At 39.0% G+C, this 18,530-nt stretch overlaps 1 protein-coding gene across 2 annotated transcripts in view; it reads left to right on the top strand.

Moving 5' to 3' along the window:
* The window catches only part of E2F7 (E2F transcription factor 7), a 42,608-nt gene extending 35,968 nt beyond the window's left edge, over positions 1–6,640 (top strand). For both annotated transcript variants that reach the window (XM_045844982.1, XM_045844981.1), the window contains one exon: positions 3,550–6,640. In XM_045844982.1, the coding sequence (XP_045700938.1) occupies positions 3,550–3,720 (171 nt within the window). In that variant the 3' untranslated portion in view covers positions 3,721–6,640. The remainder of the gene's footprint in view (positions 1–3,549) is intronic.
* The last annotated feature ends 11,890 nt before the right edge of the window (positions 6,641–18,530 follow it).

Genomic DNA, 18,530 nt, shown 5'->3' with positions numbered 1-18,530 from the left:
CAGGAGAATTCTACAAAGCATTTAAGGAAGAGCTAACCCCTGTCCTTCACAGACTATTCCAAAACATCCAAAAAGGTGGAAGACTCCCAAACTCTTTTTATGAGGCCAACATCATCCTAATTCCAAAACCAGATAAAGACACAACAAAGAAAGAAAACTTCAGGCCAATATCGCTGATGAACATTGACGCTAAAATCCTCAACAAAATACTGGCAAATCACATCCAACAATACATTAGAAAGATCATACACCATGACCAAGTGGGATTCATCCCAGGGATGCAAGGATGGTACAACATTCGCAAATCAGTAAATGTATTACATCACATAAACAAAAGCAAAGACAAAAACCACATGATCATATCAATAGATGCAGAAAAAGCATTTGATAAGGTACAGCACCCATTTATGATAAAAAACACTCAGCAAACTGGAAATAGAGGGAGCATTCCTCAACATAATAAAGGCTATATATGAGAGACCTGCAGCCAACATCATACTCAATGGGCAAAAATTAAAATCTTTCCCACTAAGATCAGGAACAAGACAAGGCTGTCCACTTTCACCACTTCTATTCAATATAGTACTGGAAGTTTTAGCCACAGCAATCAGACAAGAAAAAGAAATAAAAGGCATACAAATCAGAAAGGAGGAAACAAAACTGTCACTGTTTGCAGATGACATGATAGTATACATAGAAAATCCTATAGACTCCACCAAAAAATTGCTTGACCTAATAAATGAATTTGGCAAAACAGTGGGATACAAAGTCAATATCCAAAAATCAAAGGCATTTCTGTACACCAACAATGAAACAGCAGAAGCAGAGATCAAGGAAAAAATCCCATTTGAAATAGCAAAAAGAAAAATAAAATATCTAGGAATAAACCTAACCAAAGAGGTAAAAGACCTGTACTCAGAAAACTACATAACACTGAGGAAAGAAATCAAGGAACACACAAACAAATGGAAACATATACCGTGTTCATGGATTGGAAGAATTAATATCATCAAAACGTCCATACTACCCAAAGCAATTTACACATTCAATGCAATTCCTGTTAAAGTACCAATGGCATATTTCACAGACATAGAACAGACACTTCAACAATTTATATGAAGTCATGAACGACCCCGAATAGCTGCTGCAATTTTAAGAAGGAAGAGTAAAGTAGGAGGAATCACAATACCTGACACTAAACTATACTACAAGGCCACTGTAATCAAAACAGCCTGGTACTGGCATAAAAACAGGCACATGGACCAATGGAACAGAACAGAGAGCCCAGAAATAAACCCAAGTCTCTATGGTCAACTAATATTTGACAAAGGAGGCAGCAACATAAAATGGAGTAAAAATAACCTCTTCAACAAATGGTGTTGGGAGAACTGGACAGCTACGTGCAAAAAAATGAAATTAGAGCACCAACTTACACCTTACACAAAAATAAATTCAAGGTGGATAAAAGACTTAAATATAAAACAGGACACCATTAAAGTCCTAGAGGAGAACGTAGGTAAGAAAATCTCAGATTTTTCATGCAGAAGCTTTTTTACTGGCATCCTTTAGAGCAAGGGACATGAAGGAAAGAATAAACAAATGGGACCTCATCAAAATAAAAAGCTTCTGCACAGATAATGAAAACAGTATCAAAATAAAAAGAGAACCAACTGTATGGGAAAACATTTGCCAATGATACCTCAGACAAGGGTTTAATCTCCAAAATATATAAAGAACTTACACGACTGCACTCTAAGAAGACAAGGAATCCAATTAAAAAATGGGCAAAGGACTTGAACAGACACTTCTCCAAGGAGGACATACAGAGGATCCAAAGACACATGAAACGATGTTCAATATCACTAGTTATCAGAGAGATGCAAATTAAAACCACAATGAGATACCACTTCACACCAGTCAGAATGGCCATCATAAACAAAGCAACAAACAACAAGTGTTGGAGAGGTTGTGGAGAAAAGGGGACCCTAGTGCACTGTTGGTGGGAATGCAAACAGGTGCAACCACTTTGGAAAACAGTATGGAATTTCCTCAGAAAACTAAAAATGGATCTGCCTTTTGACCCAGCAATTCCACTGCTGGGACTCTATCCTAAGAACCTTAAAACACTAATACAAAAGAACCTTTGCACCCCGATGTTCATAGCAGCACAATTTACAATAGCTAAGTGCTGGAAGCAACCTAGATGCCCATCAGTAAATGAATGGATCAAAAAACTATGGTACATTTATACAATGGAATTCTATACAGCAGAAAGAAAGAAGGAGCTCCTACCCTTTGCAACAGCTTGGGTGGAGCTGGAAAGCATTATGCTAAGCGAAATAAGCCAGGCAGTGAAAGACAAATACCATATGATCTCACTTTTAACAGGAATCTAAACAACAAAACAAAGAAACAAGCAAAATATAGTTAAAGACACTGAAATAAAGGACAGGCTGACAGTGACCAGAAGGGGAGAGAAGAGGGTATTTCAGGGGAGAATGGGAAGGGTTTACAGAAACAAATTTAAAGGACACATGGACAAAAACTAAGGGAAGGGTGGTAATGGGAGGGGAGTGGGGAGCGTTGGGTGGGTGGGCTGGAATGGGAGTAAAAGGGAGAAAACTGTACTTGAACAATGATTAAAAAAATAATAAATAAATGTACAATATTTTATAAATAAATTCTGGGTTTTGGGGGTTTCCCCATGTATATACACACACTCATGAAGTATATGCAAACATTATATGTAAATATATATGATCAATATAAATTAATCACTACTATATTTCCCCAAAAAATTCCATTTGTACTTCAGTCAGTAAGTATTTGTTGAATTCCTATCATGCATCCAGCATTGTTCAGAGTGATTACTTCCTCTCCCAAAGAGTTATGTTGTGGCCAGAAATATTTGACATTGAAATAAACATGTTAGTTTTTAAACAAGGCTATTATAACATAACATGTTCTGTGATCACCAGTTATGTGCCAGGAGTGCCTGGCAGTGAGGATATTACAGTAAACAGAATAATAGCCCCTGCCCTTTTAGGCATATTAAGGGGATAAATATTTAAAATTTAATAGAAGAGGGTAAATATTAATAAACAAAAAGAGCCAATACACATATACTTACTATCTGTGTAGCATGCTCTGAAATGCTTTAGAAATATTATATTGTTCAATTTTTACAACCCTCTGAAGTCAGTACTTTTGTCATCCCTATTGTGTAAACGAAGACACTGAGGGACATAGCAGTTAAGTCTTGTGCCCCAGGTCACACAGCTTGTTATGGCAGAGCCCAGACCTGGCTCCTAGTGCCACACTTGTAAACTCTTTGCTAGGCTGCCTTTCTGCACACAAAGTAAATAAGTTAATTTCCAGTTATGATAAGTGTTGAGAAGGGGATGAATTGGATGAATGAGATAGAGAAGCAAAGAGGAGGGAACACCTGCCTAGGAATCAGAATGACACAGTTCTGGGCCTCCGTTCAGAGGCTAAGAACAATTTGACTTTGCTTCTGCTTTTATTTACTCTTTTTTTTTTCTCTTGTAGTCACCAGCTCCAGTGACCCCCAAGAGCATCCGACACACACATCGTGAGACGTTCTTCAAGACACCTGGCAGCCTCGGAGACCATGTCCTTAGGAGAAGAGAAAAAAAACAGTTGCAAAACACAAGCTCCGCGCAGAGGAGACTGGAAATACCCAGCAGCGGGACCGACTAACCTGACACTTTGCCAGGTGCAGGTGGCGTCCAGCCACCCGAGTTTCCCTGCATCACCAGCCTTGTCCTAACGCTGGAGCAGACAGCAGAATGCACACCAGCGCCCCCTTCCTCCCTTTCCTCCACTGGTTCTAATGTTAACTTCCCATCATCATCCTTTTCCTCAGCGTAATTGTTACTGATTGTGGTTTAATGCCAGTTAGAATCCAGACTCTGTGCCTGATGTCACAGTGAAAGCACCGACTGACTTGTGGTTTTGCTTCAAGAATTATGTTATCCCTGGAAGTAGATCTGAACAGGCTACTGGAGCCTTGTGGTTTTCCCAAAGGTAGGGCCTACCTAGCACTTAACTAGGGTGAGCATTCTTGATGGTATCTCCACTCGCCCTGAGTAGACCTGTGGTGAGAGTCGCTTCCTTTCTGCAGTTTAAAAAAGCTACTGCTTCCTTAGGCTTCCTCAGGAAGACAGCTTCAGTTGTGAATCCTATGGTATTATTTATTTTGTCCCTGAAATGGGATTTAGTGCAAAAAGTTTACAACTACAGCAAAACATGTTTTTCAGGGTATGACGACTTGAATGTTTGTATTTTTTTTCCTATAATTTGCCCTGCACTTACTTTACAACCTAGTGATAATGTGCGTAAATATGTGCACTATGACTGAATGTCAAGACCAAAATCACTGTGAATGGCACACACCACAATAATGAACTGTGCTAATAACCCTCTCTGGGCGTGAGGACTCAGATCAACTTCAGCAGCCTGATAGCTGCTTCTCAAATACCTGAGTGGACAAATAATCCAACCAAGTTCACTACCCTTCACTACAAGCCCCTGTGTTTTCATTTTTTTGTTTTGTTTTGTTTTTTTAATTTAAATGTAACTATAGACTCAGAAGGGGTGTCCAAACTTTTGGCATCTCTGGGCCACACTGGAAGAAGAACAGTTGTCTTGGGCCACAGATTTAATACATTGTGATCACAATGTATCACAATGAGATGTAATCACAAAAATATCTCAGTGTTTTAAGTAAACTTACGACTTCGTGTTGGGCCACATTCACAGCCATCCTGGGCCATGTGCAGCCTGCAGGTCATGGGTTGGACGCCCCTGCTAGAGTATCAGGTATGGATGCCTTCTAACAATTGCTGTCTATTGAGTAAATGCAGATGGTGGAAAGTAATTGCATGGAAAATTGGAATCTGGATAGGACCTTTTGGTAGAATTCTGAAGAGTTAATATAGAAATTGATAATAGGACAATAGGTGATTATTTCTTTTATTTTTTTTCTTCAGTTTGGAAGGGTAAGAGGAAAACGAATGCATTATATTCAGTATCCAAGAACATTCAAACCAGAATTTTTTTTTCAGAGTACTTCAGAAGATGAGAATGGGGAATATAGGAGTTTATTGTTCTCTAGTATGACTGCAGCTCTGGAAACTGTTAGGCAGTATTCCTTTGTTAAACCGTATTACGTTAGGGCGTCAGTAAGTAGCCAAACTAGATCTTTGTATGCATAGATTAACTGGTAGTTACCCCCCTCTCATCTCTTCAGAATAAATGGCTTTCTCCTTCCTTCCCTTCCTGCTTTCCTTCCCTCCGTCTTTATTCCCTTCTCTTTTTAAATATTTCTATCTTAGACTTGGAATCTTGGTATAGGGTTTTATTTTATTTTTATTTTTGGACCCAATAAAACGTTATATGAAAGAATGAAAATATTAATTTAAGGGACTCTAGGAGTCTGTGTAAAGTAGCTTTATATTAACTACGGAATAATATTAGTCTTATTACCCCCACAAGATCTTTTGAAACTTGAGATAGGTAGTCAGATTAAATAAATTTGCTACTATATAAAAATTTAATTAACACTAAACTTTTAAAGTTTATAAGGTGATATTTTCCCCTTTTTACAATATTCTCTAGAGTTAAACAGATAAAGATGTTCAGACATCAACAATTGCATGGTAATGATTACCTTGAACTAATATGATGGGTTTCCTATCGGAGCCAATCAGAATATATGCTTTTCAGGACACGTGGTATATAAATCTGCACAGGATAACACATTTAAATTTGCCAGACTTAAGACTTTACCGAGAATATTTTCACTTGACAGGTCTGCATTTAGACTGAAACACAAACTAATTTTCTCTTCATTGTCCCTAGATGTTCTTCACTTTCCTAACCTTTTTAAAAAAATTCTGTTAATGATATGACCACATAAACCTTAGAGAATTCACGGTTCTTGAGGGGTGTTAGGAAGCGACCCTGTCAATGAGAATATTATGTCTCTGTGACCACACTTAGCAATAGACAATGAAGAACAGGTTTCTTTTGTAGTCAGTACCCACGTAATGTGGCTGTGTGATACATAAACAGAATACAATGGTTGTTTCCATCAGGATGATGAACCTGTTTCTTACAGAGCGACTGATGATAGTGAGAAGCTGCTGAGCTAGACCTAGGTGTTGGGGCAGTGGCGCAGCAATGCCAATCTTGAGTCTATCATCGTGTGACTTAGTAAAAGAAAAAAATCATTGCTGGTGATCCCATTGCAAAAGCGCAGCTCTGAGTTGGCACTGAGGAGGGTGTGTGCCCTGCACTGTCCAGGGTTTGTGAAACCCTTTCATTCTGGAACAAGAGTTGAGGGTGTAACTTTTATACTTGAATCTACCTACCAAGTTTACATTTCTCAATTTCTTTTTTGTAAGGTGCTGTTTCTATATTTAAGTAACTTTCAGTGTAAAGCTGCTTTCTGCTTGTCTGTTGCACTGCTAGTTTTACGTAGGTTTTAATTTTATTGCTGCTTAACTGCTTTTGTTTTCATATTTAGTTCTCTTTAATGGCTATATTATCTATAGCTATTTACTTATAACTCTACTACATGTACACTGATTCTTTTAGAAAATATTAAACATTATAAAACAGCAATAAAAATTAAGAGATGTTGGTTATGTTTGTCGGTAGACTTTTTGTGTGTGCTGTTTTCAGGAGCTGCAGGGCAGCCAACAGGCCCTCATAAACCCATGTCAGATTTTTCTGCTGAGAGCTTCCCATGGTTCCCAAACGCGAAAACATGCTGTATCAGAATGACATGGAGATCGGGAAGGTTGACGGACCATGCCATTAAGCACCTGAATTCTGAATTGGAATCTGGACATCTGGAAGTTCCAGATGATTCTAATGCAATATAAGAATCACAGGTGAAGGCTGGCTGGTGTGGCTCAGTGGATTGAGTGTGGGCTGCAAACCAAAGGGTCACTGGTTCAATTCCCAGTCAGGTCACATGCCTGGGTTGTGGGTCAGGTCCCCAGTGGAGGCCACATGAGAAGCAGCCACATGTTAATGTTTCTCTCCCTCTCTTTCTCCCTCCCTTCTCTCTCTAAAAATAAATAAAATCTTTAAAAATTTTTTCTGTCAATATTATTTTTTAAAAGAATCACAGGTGAATGCAGACCACCTCCCCAACTTCTTGTGATATCTACAAGGTTAAATGCTTCTCAGCGTAGTAAATGCCTACCTTTAGTTCAAAGCCAAATCCCATTGTTAACCCTCACTTCTAAATGAACTTCCAAGCAATCTGATTTACACTAGCTCATTATATCCCCAGAGTCCATTATGTTGCATTGTTAGTCTCCCCTGGTAAATTGTGAGGTGCTCAGGAAAACAGCTGGCATTCCAATATCAAGCCCAGTGTGTGGTGCCCAGTTGGGAGCCCCCAAAATGGTGAACAGAGGAACTACAGAACCCACAGTTGGGCTTGGCCCTTGGCCAGGATTCAGTTAGATTCAACTTGTGCCTCCCTTATTTTACTGTAACCTCTTCTAACATGTCACTTCTTACCCCAGTCCCTAGTATCACAAGTCAACTTGTCCTGCACTGCACCAGGGTTAGAATTTTACTGGCATATATTCAGTGGCATGTTATAACAGGATCTTGCTGTATTGCAGGCATTTGCCAATACCGTATGTCCTGTCATGGCTGTAATGGGATAAACCGTGCATTGAACAAGCAGGACTCACGAGCAATCATGAAAGCAGCTTTGATACATCTCCCAGAGTCTCTAAGCCTGGTCAGTGGGGCTTACCCACTCGTCTTTGTATGAACACTAGGTTAGGTGCTATGAACTTCTATGACTATAGAAATGCTATAGTCATTTCAAGCTACAAAGACAGTCTTGATTCATTATATGGAAGAGCATTTAAAACTGTATCTGGCGCTCACTTACAGTAGAGGTGGACATGGTCCTTTGTCTCTGCTGAGTATCTTTTCCTCAGCCTGCTTGCCTACATTTCTAGCCCCAACAAGGTACAGTTTCGTGGGTAGAATTGAGAACAGTCCCTGGCTGGCTCCACCATCAGCACACAGCCGTGCCCTGTGCCTTGATTCTTGGAAAAAAGGCCCAACCAAACTCAGCACCTCTACCTCCTGTCACTGCCAAAGCTGCTGACACACCCACATGTCCTAGATCCCCTGGGCCAGCGTCACAACAGAACACACTTCCTTTTGCAGGAAAAGGGTGAGAGGCAAGCAACACCCCACACTTCCCTTTAGTGGCTCTAAGGAGGCAGAGGTCAAGACACACAGCATAACTCTCCAAAGACATCAGAAAAGCCATTTCTCTTCCCATTGGTTCAAACCTTTCAAGGCCTTAAAGGTGCAGGAATTCAATAGTAGTAGAATGGATTGCAAAACTTCCTCTCTCCATTCTTTGGAGTGCAACAATTATGCTAATTTGGTGTTGCAGTCAAGCTCACCATCCTATTACAACAGTTATAAACTTACATTGTTTGAGATTTGTATTTTCCTAGAAGACTTATGACATTTAATAGCTCATCTTTATAAAAGTACGTTTTGGTAGCTATTTGTTTTTAGTGTTAAAATCAGTTTGTTTCAATGTTCTTTTTAACCTGAAAATGCTTCTGAAATTAAGAAATTACACCTAAAACTAAAACAGTTTTCTTCATTTTATTCTCTCATATCTAAATTCTTTTCTGGAAATAGCCCACTGGCTTTCCAAAAGACCTTCGATATGATTGATTGGCTCTTATATACAAGCATCCATTCTCAACTGTGCCTGAAAAACTCAAAAGTAAGTAATCCTGGTAAAACAAAATGAAACAGCTATTTTGTTTTAAACAGGATTTCACAGAGACAAATTCACAAGAGGAAATAAATGTAACTGGTTTGATAGTGGTACAGCTTTTTTCCTCAGAGTATCTCACAGGTTCTGCAGAAGGTACCATGATAAACAATGAATTAATCCACAAGACAATCCTCTAAAACTGTTTTAGTTTTCACTGAAAAGAAAAGGAATTAATATTAGTTCCTTAAGGGCAGAGACCACAGGTGATTTATATCTGTATTCGCAATTCTCACTACAAAATGTATAGCCACCTAAGTCATACTTAGTCATTTACTCACTCAATAAACATTTACTATGCAAATGAAAGTAATCTTTGTGGGGGTGGGGGGCAGGTGGAGTGAGAAGCATTCAATTTCTTTTCCTCTCTTTAATAATGGTAGAGAATTAAAAAAGTATAACTCCCAAAGGAACCTGAAAAGTCGTTTTACTCACCTATTTTACAGAGGGGAAATTGAAGCAAGGGTGACTCATCCTGGATCATATAGCTGCTCAACCAGATAGCTGAGACCAGGACATAAGACTCCCAATATCCCAGTCCAGCACACTTGTCCCCAAGCCATACCACGTATCAAGCTACAGCAAAATCTTTTAACAAAAAAATGATGAAGTCCTTCATACAAACCTATCCTATTTTCAGGATGTATGAATTTTTTTAGACCTCAAACTTGGGTGTGCACAAAGTTGTGACTTCATTGTAGCATCCAGCAAACTCGAGAACAAATATCGGAGACTTTCAGGGTATCAAAGATGTTATTTTATTGGCCAAGTTTAACCTGCGCAGGGGCGAACTCTTAAAGTGTCCAGCGACACAGTGCCCACAAGGAGCTGCAAACGAGAGCTGCGCCGAGCGCTTACAACTACGTTCTTATATATGGGCAGGCAAGCAAGCGTTATACAGAAGCAGATGTGGCAGTTAGCAATTCGCTTACAAAGACCGCACGGGAATTTCAAACCAAGCATTCTTTCATAAGGCAGGAAGGCAGGCTGTTTGTTCATTAACCTAGTAATCTCCTGGCTCTAGCTAGCTAGTTTTCTATTTTCTCATTAAAAACTACAAAGCACTGCTTATCTAGCCTACCCAGGGGAGAGCGTCTGCTAGACACGGGATGTTTGCTTTAACTGTACTTTGTCTCTTTTATCATTTCTTTTTAGCTACAATGTGGTTCTTGCCTATTAAGGTTAAATTTAGTTCTTAATTTCCTTGTTCCCAACATTCATTACACAGGCACGCCTCTCTTTGCACAGCCAGCTGAAACTGTGCAAAGTAACCTCAGCATTTGAACTGGTTTGGGAAGATGTGCATGAGACCGTCGTCATGCAGAGCACCAGAAATGGGTATGGGAGGAGGGCTCCTGGGGCAGAGGGAATGGCTGGTGCAAAGGTAAGGATGCAACATTGCAATTGCTCAGTGATCTTTAAAATGTATCAAAACCTTAAAAATGCTTGCTGTTGACTAAAAATATTTTGGGAAATGTAAAAAATAGTGAAACAAGTACTTATTTAGTACATAATTTAAAACATTAGAAACATTCAGAATTAAAATGTTTTGTTTCTTTTTAATAAATTTATCAAGAATAGTTTAAATAGTACTTATGTCTCATTGTATAAATTAGATAAATAGTGATCTTCATTTCTATGTTATGAATGAATTGTTATACTCTTTCCTAAGTTTGGGACAGCTTCTGAATTTTTATCCTTTCGATTCCATGAAATAGCTTCAAGAGCTCATTTAAAGTTTTGCAGACATCACTTTCTCTGGGCCATCGTCACCCTTCTCATCACAATCACTTTCCTTATCTTTGTTGATTAATTCACCTTCATTCAGTCCCTGTAACTGCATGCGTAGAGTCTCTCAGGTGGTGGCCATGTCGACATCCCCTCTACCAACTGTTCCTTCCTCCCTCCCTTCACGGCCGAGTACTGTGCACCTCCAGTACGGTCACTTTGTGTTTCTTTACTTCACTTCTTCTTGGTTGGCTAATCCTCTCTTCCAAGTACAGTTAATTCTTGAACATGAGATTTAGGGGTGCTAAACACCCTTGCAGTTGGAAATCCAAGTCTAACTTAAGTCTAACTTAAGTTGGCCCTCCACACAGGTGGATTTGTAATCACAGATTGAAAATCGAGTATTCATTTTATTAAAATGCCATGTGTTTTATCATTGGGGAGCACAGAGACCACCCACGTACATGCTTTGCTATCTGCATGAAAAGATTTTGTGAACAAAGAAGCTTTAAAAGGAGTGATATGACTGCCCATCAGTCACAATCGGCACTTGTTTTTATTGTAGAGGTTTGTGGACTGAAACACAAAGTTTCTACTTTTATGCAACTACTCACAATTAATATACCAAAAATAGAATTATCTTCTGGAGGGTGGGTTCCCTGTAGTATAGGCTTCACCTGCTAGGTGACTGTTCTAAGAACACATCTGTATCAGTGTTCCAGCTGGTACTGTTGTGAGAGGCTGCATTCACCTACAGTGAATTTTTTTTTGAAGACTTAACGCCTTTGCCCATTTCATGATGGGCAATTTACAAGTGCTCCTGCCCACATTAAGCTGAGTGTTCTGTTTTTGACCAAAAATAGCATGACCCCCATGCCCCACCCTTCCTATCCACCAGATCTACCTCCAGCAACCCCCTTTTTTTTGTTTCCCTGGATGAAAAAAGTCCTCAAAGGGAAACATTTTGCCAAGTTGGAAGAAGTGAAACAAAAACCAGCAGAAGCACTAAAAGGCATCAAAATTGACCAGTTCACAAACTTTTGAGCAGTGGAGAAAATGCCTCACTCCATAGGTGTGTTGCATCAAATGGAGAGTACTTTGAAGGTGACTGAAGTTTAAACATGTAAAAATAAGTACACAATTTTTTATAAATAAATTCCATTTGGGGGGGGTCCCCTTGTATGATATCATACTAACTGAAATTTGAACCATGTTATTTGGGGACTGGCGTTATTTAACTAAACCATGGTATCTGACATGCATGCTTCCCAGAACCGTGCAAAGCAAGGACTGCTTGAATATATTCTGTGCTTGAAATGAATTCCTGTATAAAGACTCTATTCAACATTGTGGCAGAAATTAATTTCAGTCAACTCAGAATAATATCAGCCAACTAAGCCTGCTTCTGTCCCTCCCCCCACTTCCTGCTGCTCTTGAGGAGCAATACTTGTAGCAGCAAGTACTTAAAAACAATTCAAACAGGCTTAAACAGTCAGAGGCCTCACTGGCTCAGGTCACTAGAGCCACAGAAGCGGGACAACGACTCCAGCCCATTTTCACTCCATTCACTCTGTCCTGCCTCACTCCACACGCCAGCTTTATCCACAGGCTGCAGCAGTGACAGCCCCACACAAGCCACAGTCAGAGAAAAAAACACCCCTTTGAGAGTCAGAGAAGTCAGAAAGAAGGAACCTTCTCTGAGTTCCCTAGAAACACTCTTCTCAGTTCTTATTGGCCCAAATTGTGTCACATGTCCATTTCTAAACCGACTACTGGCAAGAGACAGAGGATCACCTTTATTCCAGTTAGACCTATCCCTGGAACCAAAGCACAGGGGCCCTGTAAGGGAGCGGTCGACACCTGAACAAATTTTGGGTTCTGTTAGGATGGGAAAATCAGGAAATAGAAGCCGGCTAGCAATAGCAACTTCTCTACAGCTCTGTCCCTCTCCCCGACATCAAGTGGTGGCAGGGCAGGGGAAGGACGAACTGGCTCTCAGTCCTTATCGGTTCAAATTGACATCAGCTGAGATGCACACTCTTCCTTCTGCTCTTGGGTCCCTATTATCTTTTTTGACAACCACTGTGAGTTCCTGGGACACCAAGCCTGCTCCCCTATATCCCCTGTGGGGCCTTCCTCATCTGCCCACAGAATCTCTGAGTCTGCTGGTTCTCAGACCTCTGTTCACCACACCATGCACAGCTGCCAGGAAAAATGTCAGTTTTCTAGAATGATGATCTTTCCAATGCTTTGCATAGAATGTCTTGTGAAGCTGTCTCTCACTGTCTCTGCCGACATGGTTTCAGGCAAGACTGAACCAGGCCCTAATGCTGAAACCAGACCCTGACAGTTTTTTTCCTCTGTCTATATATTTTTGTTTGTTTGTTGTTGTTGTTTTTGTTGCTTTTTTGTTGTTGTTTTTTAGTGTTTTTCATCAGATATCACCAGGTCACCTTACCATACTCCAGAAACCAGCAGACCTAGTCAGGTCAAACCAGTCTCAGAAGCTTGAGCAGGCAAGGTTAGCAGTGTAATGATCTTCAGCTGACCTCCAGAGCACAGCAGAACCAAAGTTCATGGAACTCAACAGAAGTGCTGCTGTAGTCATTCAAAGCCTACTAAAAAGCAGGAGATCCATCGATAAGGATGATTGGTGACTAGACCAAACATGGACACAACCAAACTCTGCCAGATTGCACTTACTCACTCCACCTCCGCAACCTCTGTCACATTTCGCCCCTTAGATGGCCTTGTTCCAAGACTACCAATCAGAATATCCCCCTGAATTAGAATTCATGAAAATGCATTGTCCCTCCTTAACATTGTTCTTTAAATTTGCTTCAAATCTTTATTCCAAGAGGCAAATTCGGACTTTCTCTTCATTTCCTCATTGAGTGGTCTCATTGAGCTGTTTTGTTTTTTGTTTTTTGTTTTGCAAAAAACCTGTTGCCTCAGAACCTAGCTTCTCCGTATGCAACAGGCCAAAGACCCACCAACGTTGGTCAGTAACAGGACTGGGCCATGGTCCCATTTTCTGCGAAGCCTGCCACTTTGGAGCTGCCATTTGTATAACTTCAATCTGATATGCAGAATCAATTAGCTTTCTCAACACCGCAAGGCCCCATGGTAAAGTGTTTCCATCATTTCAAGGGCATAAATCTCAGAGAAACTCCTGTCTTACATACAGACAGACATGTAAAGGGGTTTATCATTCCATTTTCGTAACAACAAAAAGCTTTAAACAAAGGTGCAACATGGATAAATTGGGATCTATTCATATCACATATTCCTATCCAATACTTTAAACAACATGCATATGTCTAAAGTATGTAATGCTGAATGGAAAAAGTAAATTGTCAAAAGATATGTACATTTTACATTATGCACAGTTTAAAGCACTTTTGTAATAGACATGTAAGAGAATAGACACAAAGAAAACACACTAGCATCAGAGTAGGGTGACGTCTAGAAAGGCAGGGGTTTGAAAAGGGAATAAGATGGGATTGGTGAGGGTGCTTCGACTGCATCCACAATGTTTTAGCTCCTTTTTAACATAGGGATATAAGGTCAATATGGCAGATGTTAAATTAACAGTTGGTGATTGTGGGATATAAGTATGTGTGTCTTTGTTATAGTAATCTCTGTACTATTCTCCATAGTGGAAATATTTTATAATTTTAAAATTAAAATAAATATTTTTAGTGTGATAATTTTAGAAAAGAATAATCCTCTGTTTACAATGAATCGGTGGTTCCTGGACTTAGGGTTTCCAAGGGTATGGGAAGTTGCAATGTCCATCAGAATACCCGCTGCCCCTGTCTGGAGGAAGTTTGTGTATCCTCATCATGCTCAACTGGGCAAAGGTCACGAACTTACTTTTTCCAGTGAGATGAGGAATCAGCGATGCCTGTTGCTTTGGAGCAGAAGCGTTATGAGACTGCTCATGTTCTCCATGCCTGCTTTTTCCTCCGCTGCGAAACCGGTGTCCCAGAGAGGGGCTGCTCTGTCACTGTCTTAAGCAAGGAGCAGAGACATGGTCAACCTACAATGAACATGTGGCCTGAGCATAAATAGAACTTGTTCTCAAGTCACTGAGATCTGGGGTATTTACTACCTCAACTTAATTTAGACTATCCTAATTGATACAACTTTAAAATCATAACAAATGAGGGACCAACATAGCATGGGTTTTCAAAGTCGCTATTAGCACCGTATTTTTCTTCCATGCAGAAGACATTAAAGCAAAATAAGAGTTACCATATTTTGTCATATATAATGCACACTTTTTGTCCAAATTTTTGAGGGAAAAATAAGGATGTCTATTATACATGGGTAGTACCTGAAATACCTTGTATCTGTTCTTGTGTTTTGTAATGATTTGTTATGTAAAATTTTTTGCACCATACTATGTTCAAAAATAAATGCTAAAATTTATTTATAATAAAAAGTATCTCAAAATAAATAAATAACTGAATTAAAATATTAAAATGAAAGATTGTTTTCCTGAAAGATTATTTTCCTGAAAGTTTGGGCCAAAAACATGGGTGTGCATTACACACAGCAAAATACAGTATTTCGACTCAGTAAATTCAACAGGGTGGAAACCTAACTGTGCCCCCTTAACCACTTACTGCCACAGCCCAGCTGGTGTCCGACTTACAGAAAACTTAGCTGTAAACTGGCTTTGGGGATAAACCAGTGATTTCAACCTGGGGTGTAAAAAAGGACTCAAGGGATGGGTGTTTATTAAAATAACTTTGAGGGGATCAACTTTCCTTGTATCTTCAAATTCTATTTATACTCATTTGTAAAACTGATCACGTTAGTAATGACTAAAACAGACGACCTCGGTAGCCCTGGTGATCTCTGGCCACCTTCATGCCAGCATCACTGTAATGTCGTGTTGTTACAGTTCTTTGCTCCTATCCCCTCCTTTTTAAAGTTCTTTCACCCATTAAAAAATAAAAGCAGACCTCCTACATAACTGAAGGTCACACAGGTGCACTGCATGGGTCATAGAAATCTATGGGATGTCCATCACAGGGACAATTTTAAATGCTGGTATCTGTGCTGAGAGAAGAAATGATTCTAATGACTGGTTAGGAAATCCTTTGCTAGGTGAGGTAGCTTCCAATTATTTTGCTCTCGATACCACTGAAGCAAAACTAAGCAGTTGTTCACTGATCATTAAATATATATGTGTACATACATATACATACATATACATACATATATGTATATATGTATGTGTATATACACACACATATGTACAAACACACACACACAAAAAGAGTACTAGGTCATATTTAGCAAGTAACTCAGAAACAATTCAAAGCATTGAGTTATGTTACCTATAAAATTTCTTCCAGTACCACTGCTTATTTCCATGTATGAAGTTTCTTATGCTTATAATTAGAGAAAAAATGACATAGACAGTATGATTATGTACTCTTTTCTCATTCTAGCTGTAATAAATATTAGATATTTATCATAGATAAGTGAACTAATATTTTTAAAAGCTCTACCTATCTCACTAAGAGGTAGATGACCAAATAACCTTTCTAATGTTTAAAAATTATTTATTAATATTTGTGTTTTTAATCTATTGTGTACTAAAAAAGTATAGATAACTACGGTCTTATAGTCACAGAAACATTTTGTGATTTTTAAATTCCAAAAATTTTTAAATTTTTAAATTCTAATTCATATATTTATTGTTGTTACAGAGAAATATACATAAATAAAATGTAATATGTATAACATTATAAACTTATATAACTAAGATGCACAAAACATTAGGATATGTCTAATGGGGAAGAGGAATTCAAATATAAGTTTATAAATGAAAAGGAACTATGTAAAAAAAATACTTATTTAAAAGAGCATTCTCATGTATTTAAAAAATAACTGGGTATATATTAAATCCTTTAGATTCCATTTGGATTCCATTGTATACATTTACAGGAGTGGCATGGCAGTTTTAGGAGATTGTATTTTTTACAGTTATTTAAACTTATAATTTATACTTTTATATACTAACTTAAAAATGTACCAGTAATTTTCAAATTCTAAAGGACAAGAGCAACAACATCTGCAGAGCACACTCGAGAGGCAATCCAAAATTCTCCAGCCTGTCCCTCACCCTTCAGCTCCCCGCAGGCTCCCAGCCTCATCCACACGGTGGCAGTAGTGTCTGTGCAGAAAGATGAGTTTCCAAATCGAGAGGGCTGCCCAATCATCCCCATATTTCATTCGCAATCAACATGTTAAATAAATACTCTACATATTGCATTAGAACAATAAATATCCACTGTGACTTACCACTGCTGAATTTCAAACTATTTCATTAAATTTCCCAGTCATGTAACAAATGGGCTATGGCTATAAATATTAGCGCTATATATAAATCTCTTTTCACCCACCTGGGAATGACCCGGACATTAAATTCATTTTTCACACTCCTCTCTGCTTTTCTCTGCTGCTTACACAGTCTCTTCCCACCTCACCTCCAGCTTCAGTTGCTAAGCAACTAAAAGAACTTTATTGTTCTTGAACACTAACCATTAACTGTCCTCAATTTCTCTAATAAGAACATGGATGCAGCCCAAATTACCTCCTTTTCCTGAAAAACAGAGTAGAATGCATATGACTTACACTGATAGGAAGGCAAATCACATTCTGATAGATAAATGCAAGAAAAGAAAATCCAAAATCCTCAAGCAACTCTGAACACATACCTAAACACAGAGTTCACTTTGCCTTATTAAAATGATGATATTATTGAGCACCTATTATATGCTAGGCACTTCACATATATACTATGGGCTTCACATTTATTATTTCCTCCGATATTCAAAATATTATTTCTCTTAATAATCACCCTATTTTTGAAGGTTTTCATACCATAGGACAGAGTAATTTTATGAGATTCCATTGGGTGCAAGGTATGTTCTTTTTTTTTTTTTTTTTGAGAAAGGGTTATTGACACAAGGAAGTGGAAAAAGAAAACTTGAAAAGATAACCATTCATCAGTGACTCCTAGGCAAATTTTTTTAATTTTAATTTTTACTTTAATTTTCCAGACCAGAAAGCTGAGACTGGTAGACGTTGAATGATATGCCCTGATAGCAAATAGCAGATTTAGATTCTGTCAGACTCTCATGCCATCGGGCACATTGCCTCTTGCTCATACGGGGTTCCGAGCATTGTAAGAATCGCTTTCTTAGCTCAATGGTTTATGAAAAGGCATTCTTTTGTCCGACATGTAAAAGTATGGTGAGAATTTCTGCAGAACAACTCTGGCAGACTCTTCTCTATGCATGGATGGAATGTTTGCAGTCTCTTTATGAGCAGAGTTGGACTGGTTCAAGTTCCAACCTTGCTTTGCCATTTGTATAATCTGAGAAAGTCACCTCCTCACTTTGGGCTTCAGGCTCTCCTTTATAAAAATAAAAATAAATTATATCTACCTCATGAGATGATTTGAAAATTAATGTGTGCACAAGGCAGGATATGTTACACTGCTATAACAAGTGGACTCCTAACCGAATATGATGGCTCGGATGTTTACAGGTTTCCTCGCACTCACTGTAGTTTTAGGCAGGCATGGCACACTGGCGGCTTTTCTCTGCTTCAGGGTTAACAGGCTGATAGCAGTTCCACTGCCTTCAGCTCCACCGCCTTCAGCAAATGGCTTTCAAGATCACCCTGGCATTATCGCCATCCAGGTAAGCTAGAAGTAGAAAAGAGTGGAAGGAGCATGTGTGAAGGCTTTTTAAAGTCAGACCCAGAGATGGGCACCACTTCCACTCATATTCTATTGGCCGGGGCTCAGGTACATAGGTGCAGCCATCTGTAAGAGGCTGGAAGATGTAATGTGGCTGAGTTCCCAAGAAAAGGACCTAGAATTTGGAGAACATCTAACAATTTCTGCCAAGAATCA

This window comes from Phyllostomus hastatus, unplaced genomic scaffold, assembly GCF_019186645.2.
Source record: "Phyllostomus hastatus isolate PE091 unplaced genomic scaffold, TTU_PhHast_1.1 phas_contig_432, whole genome shotgun sequence".
In the NCBI taxonomy this organism is placed as follows: domain Eukaryota; kingdom Metazoa; phylum Chordata; class Mammalia; order Chiroptera; family Phyllostomidae; genus Phyllostomus; species Phyllostomus hastatus.
The sequence above is the reverse complement of the archived record's forward strand: the minus strand, read 5'-3'. Positions and strand labels throughout refer to the sequence as shown.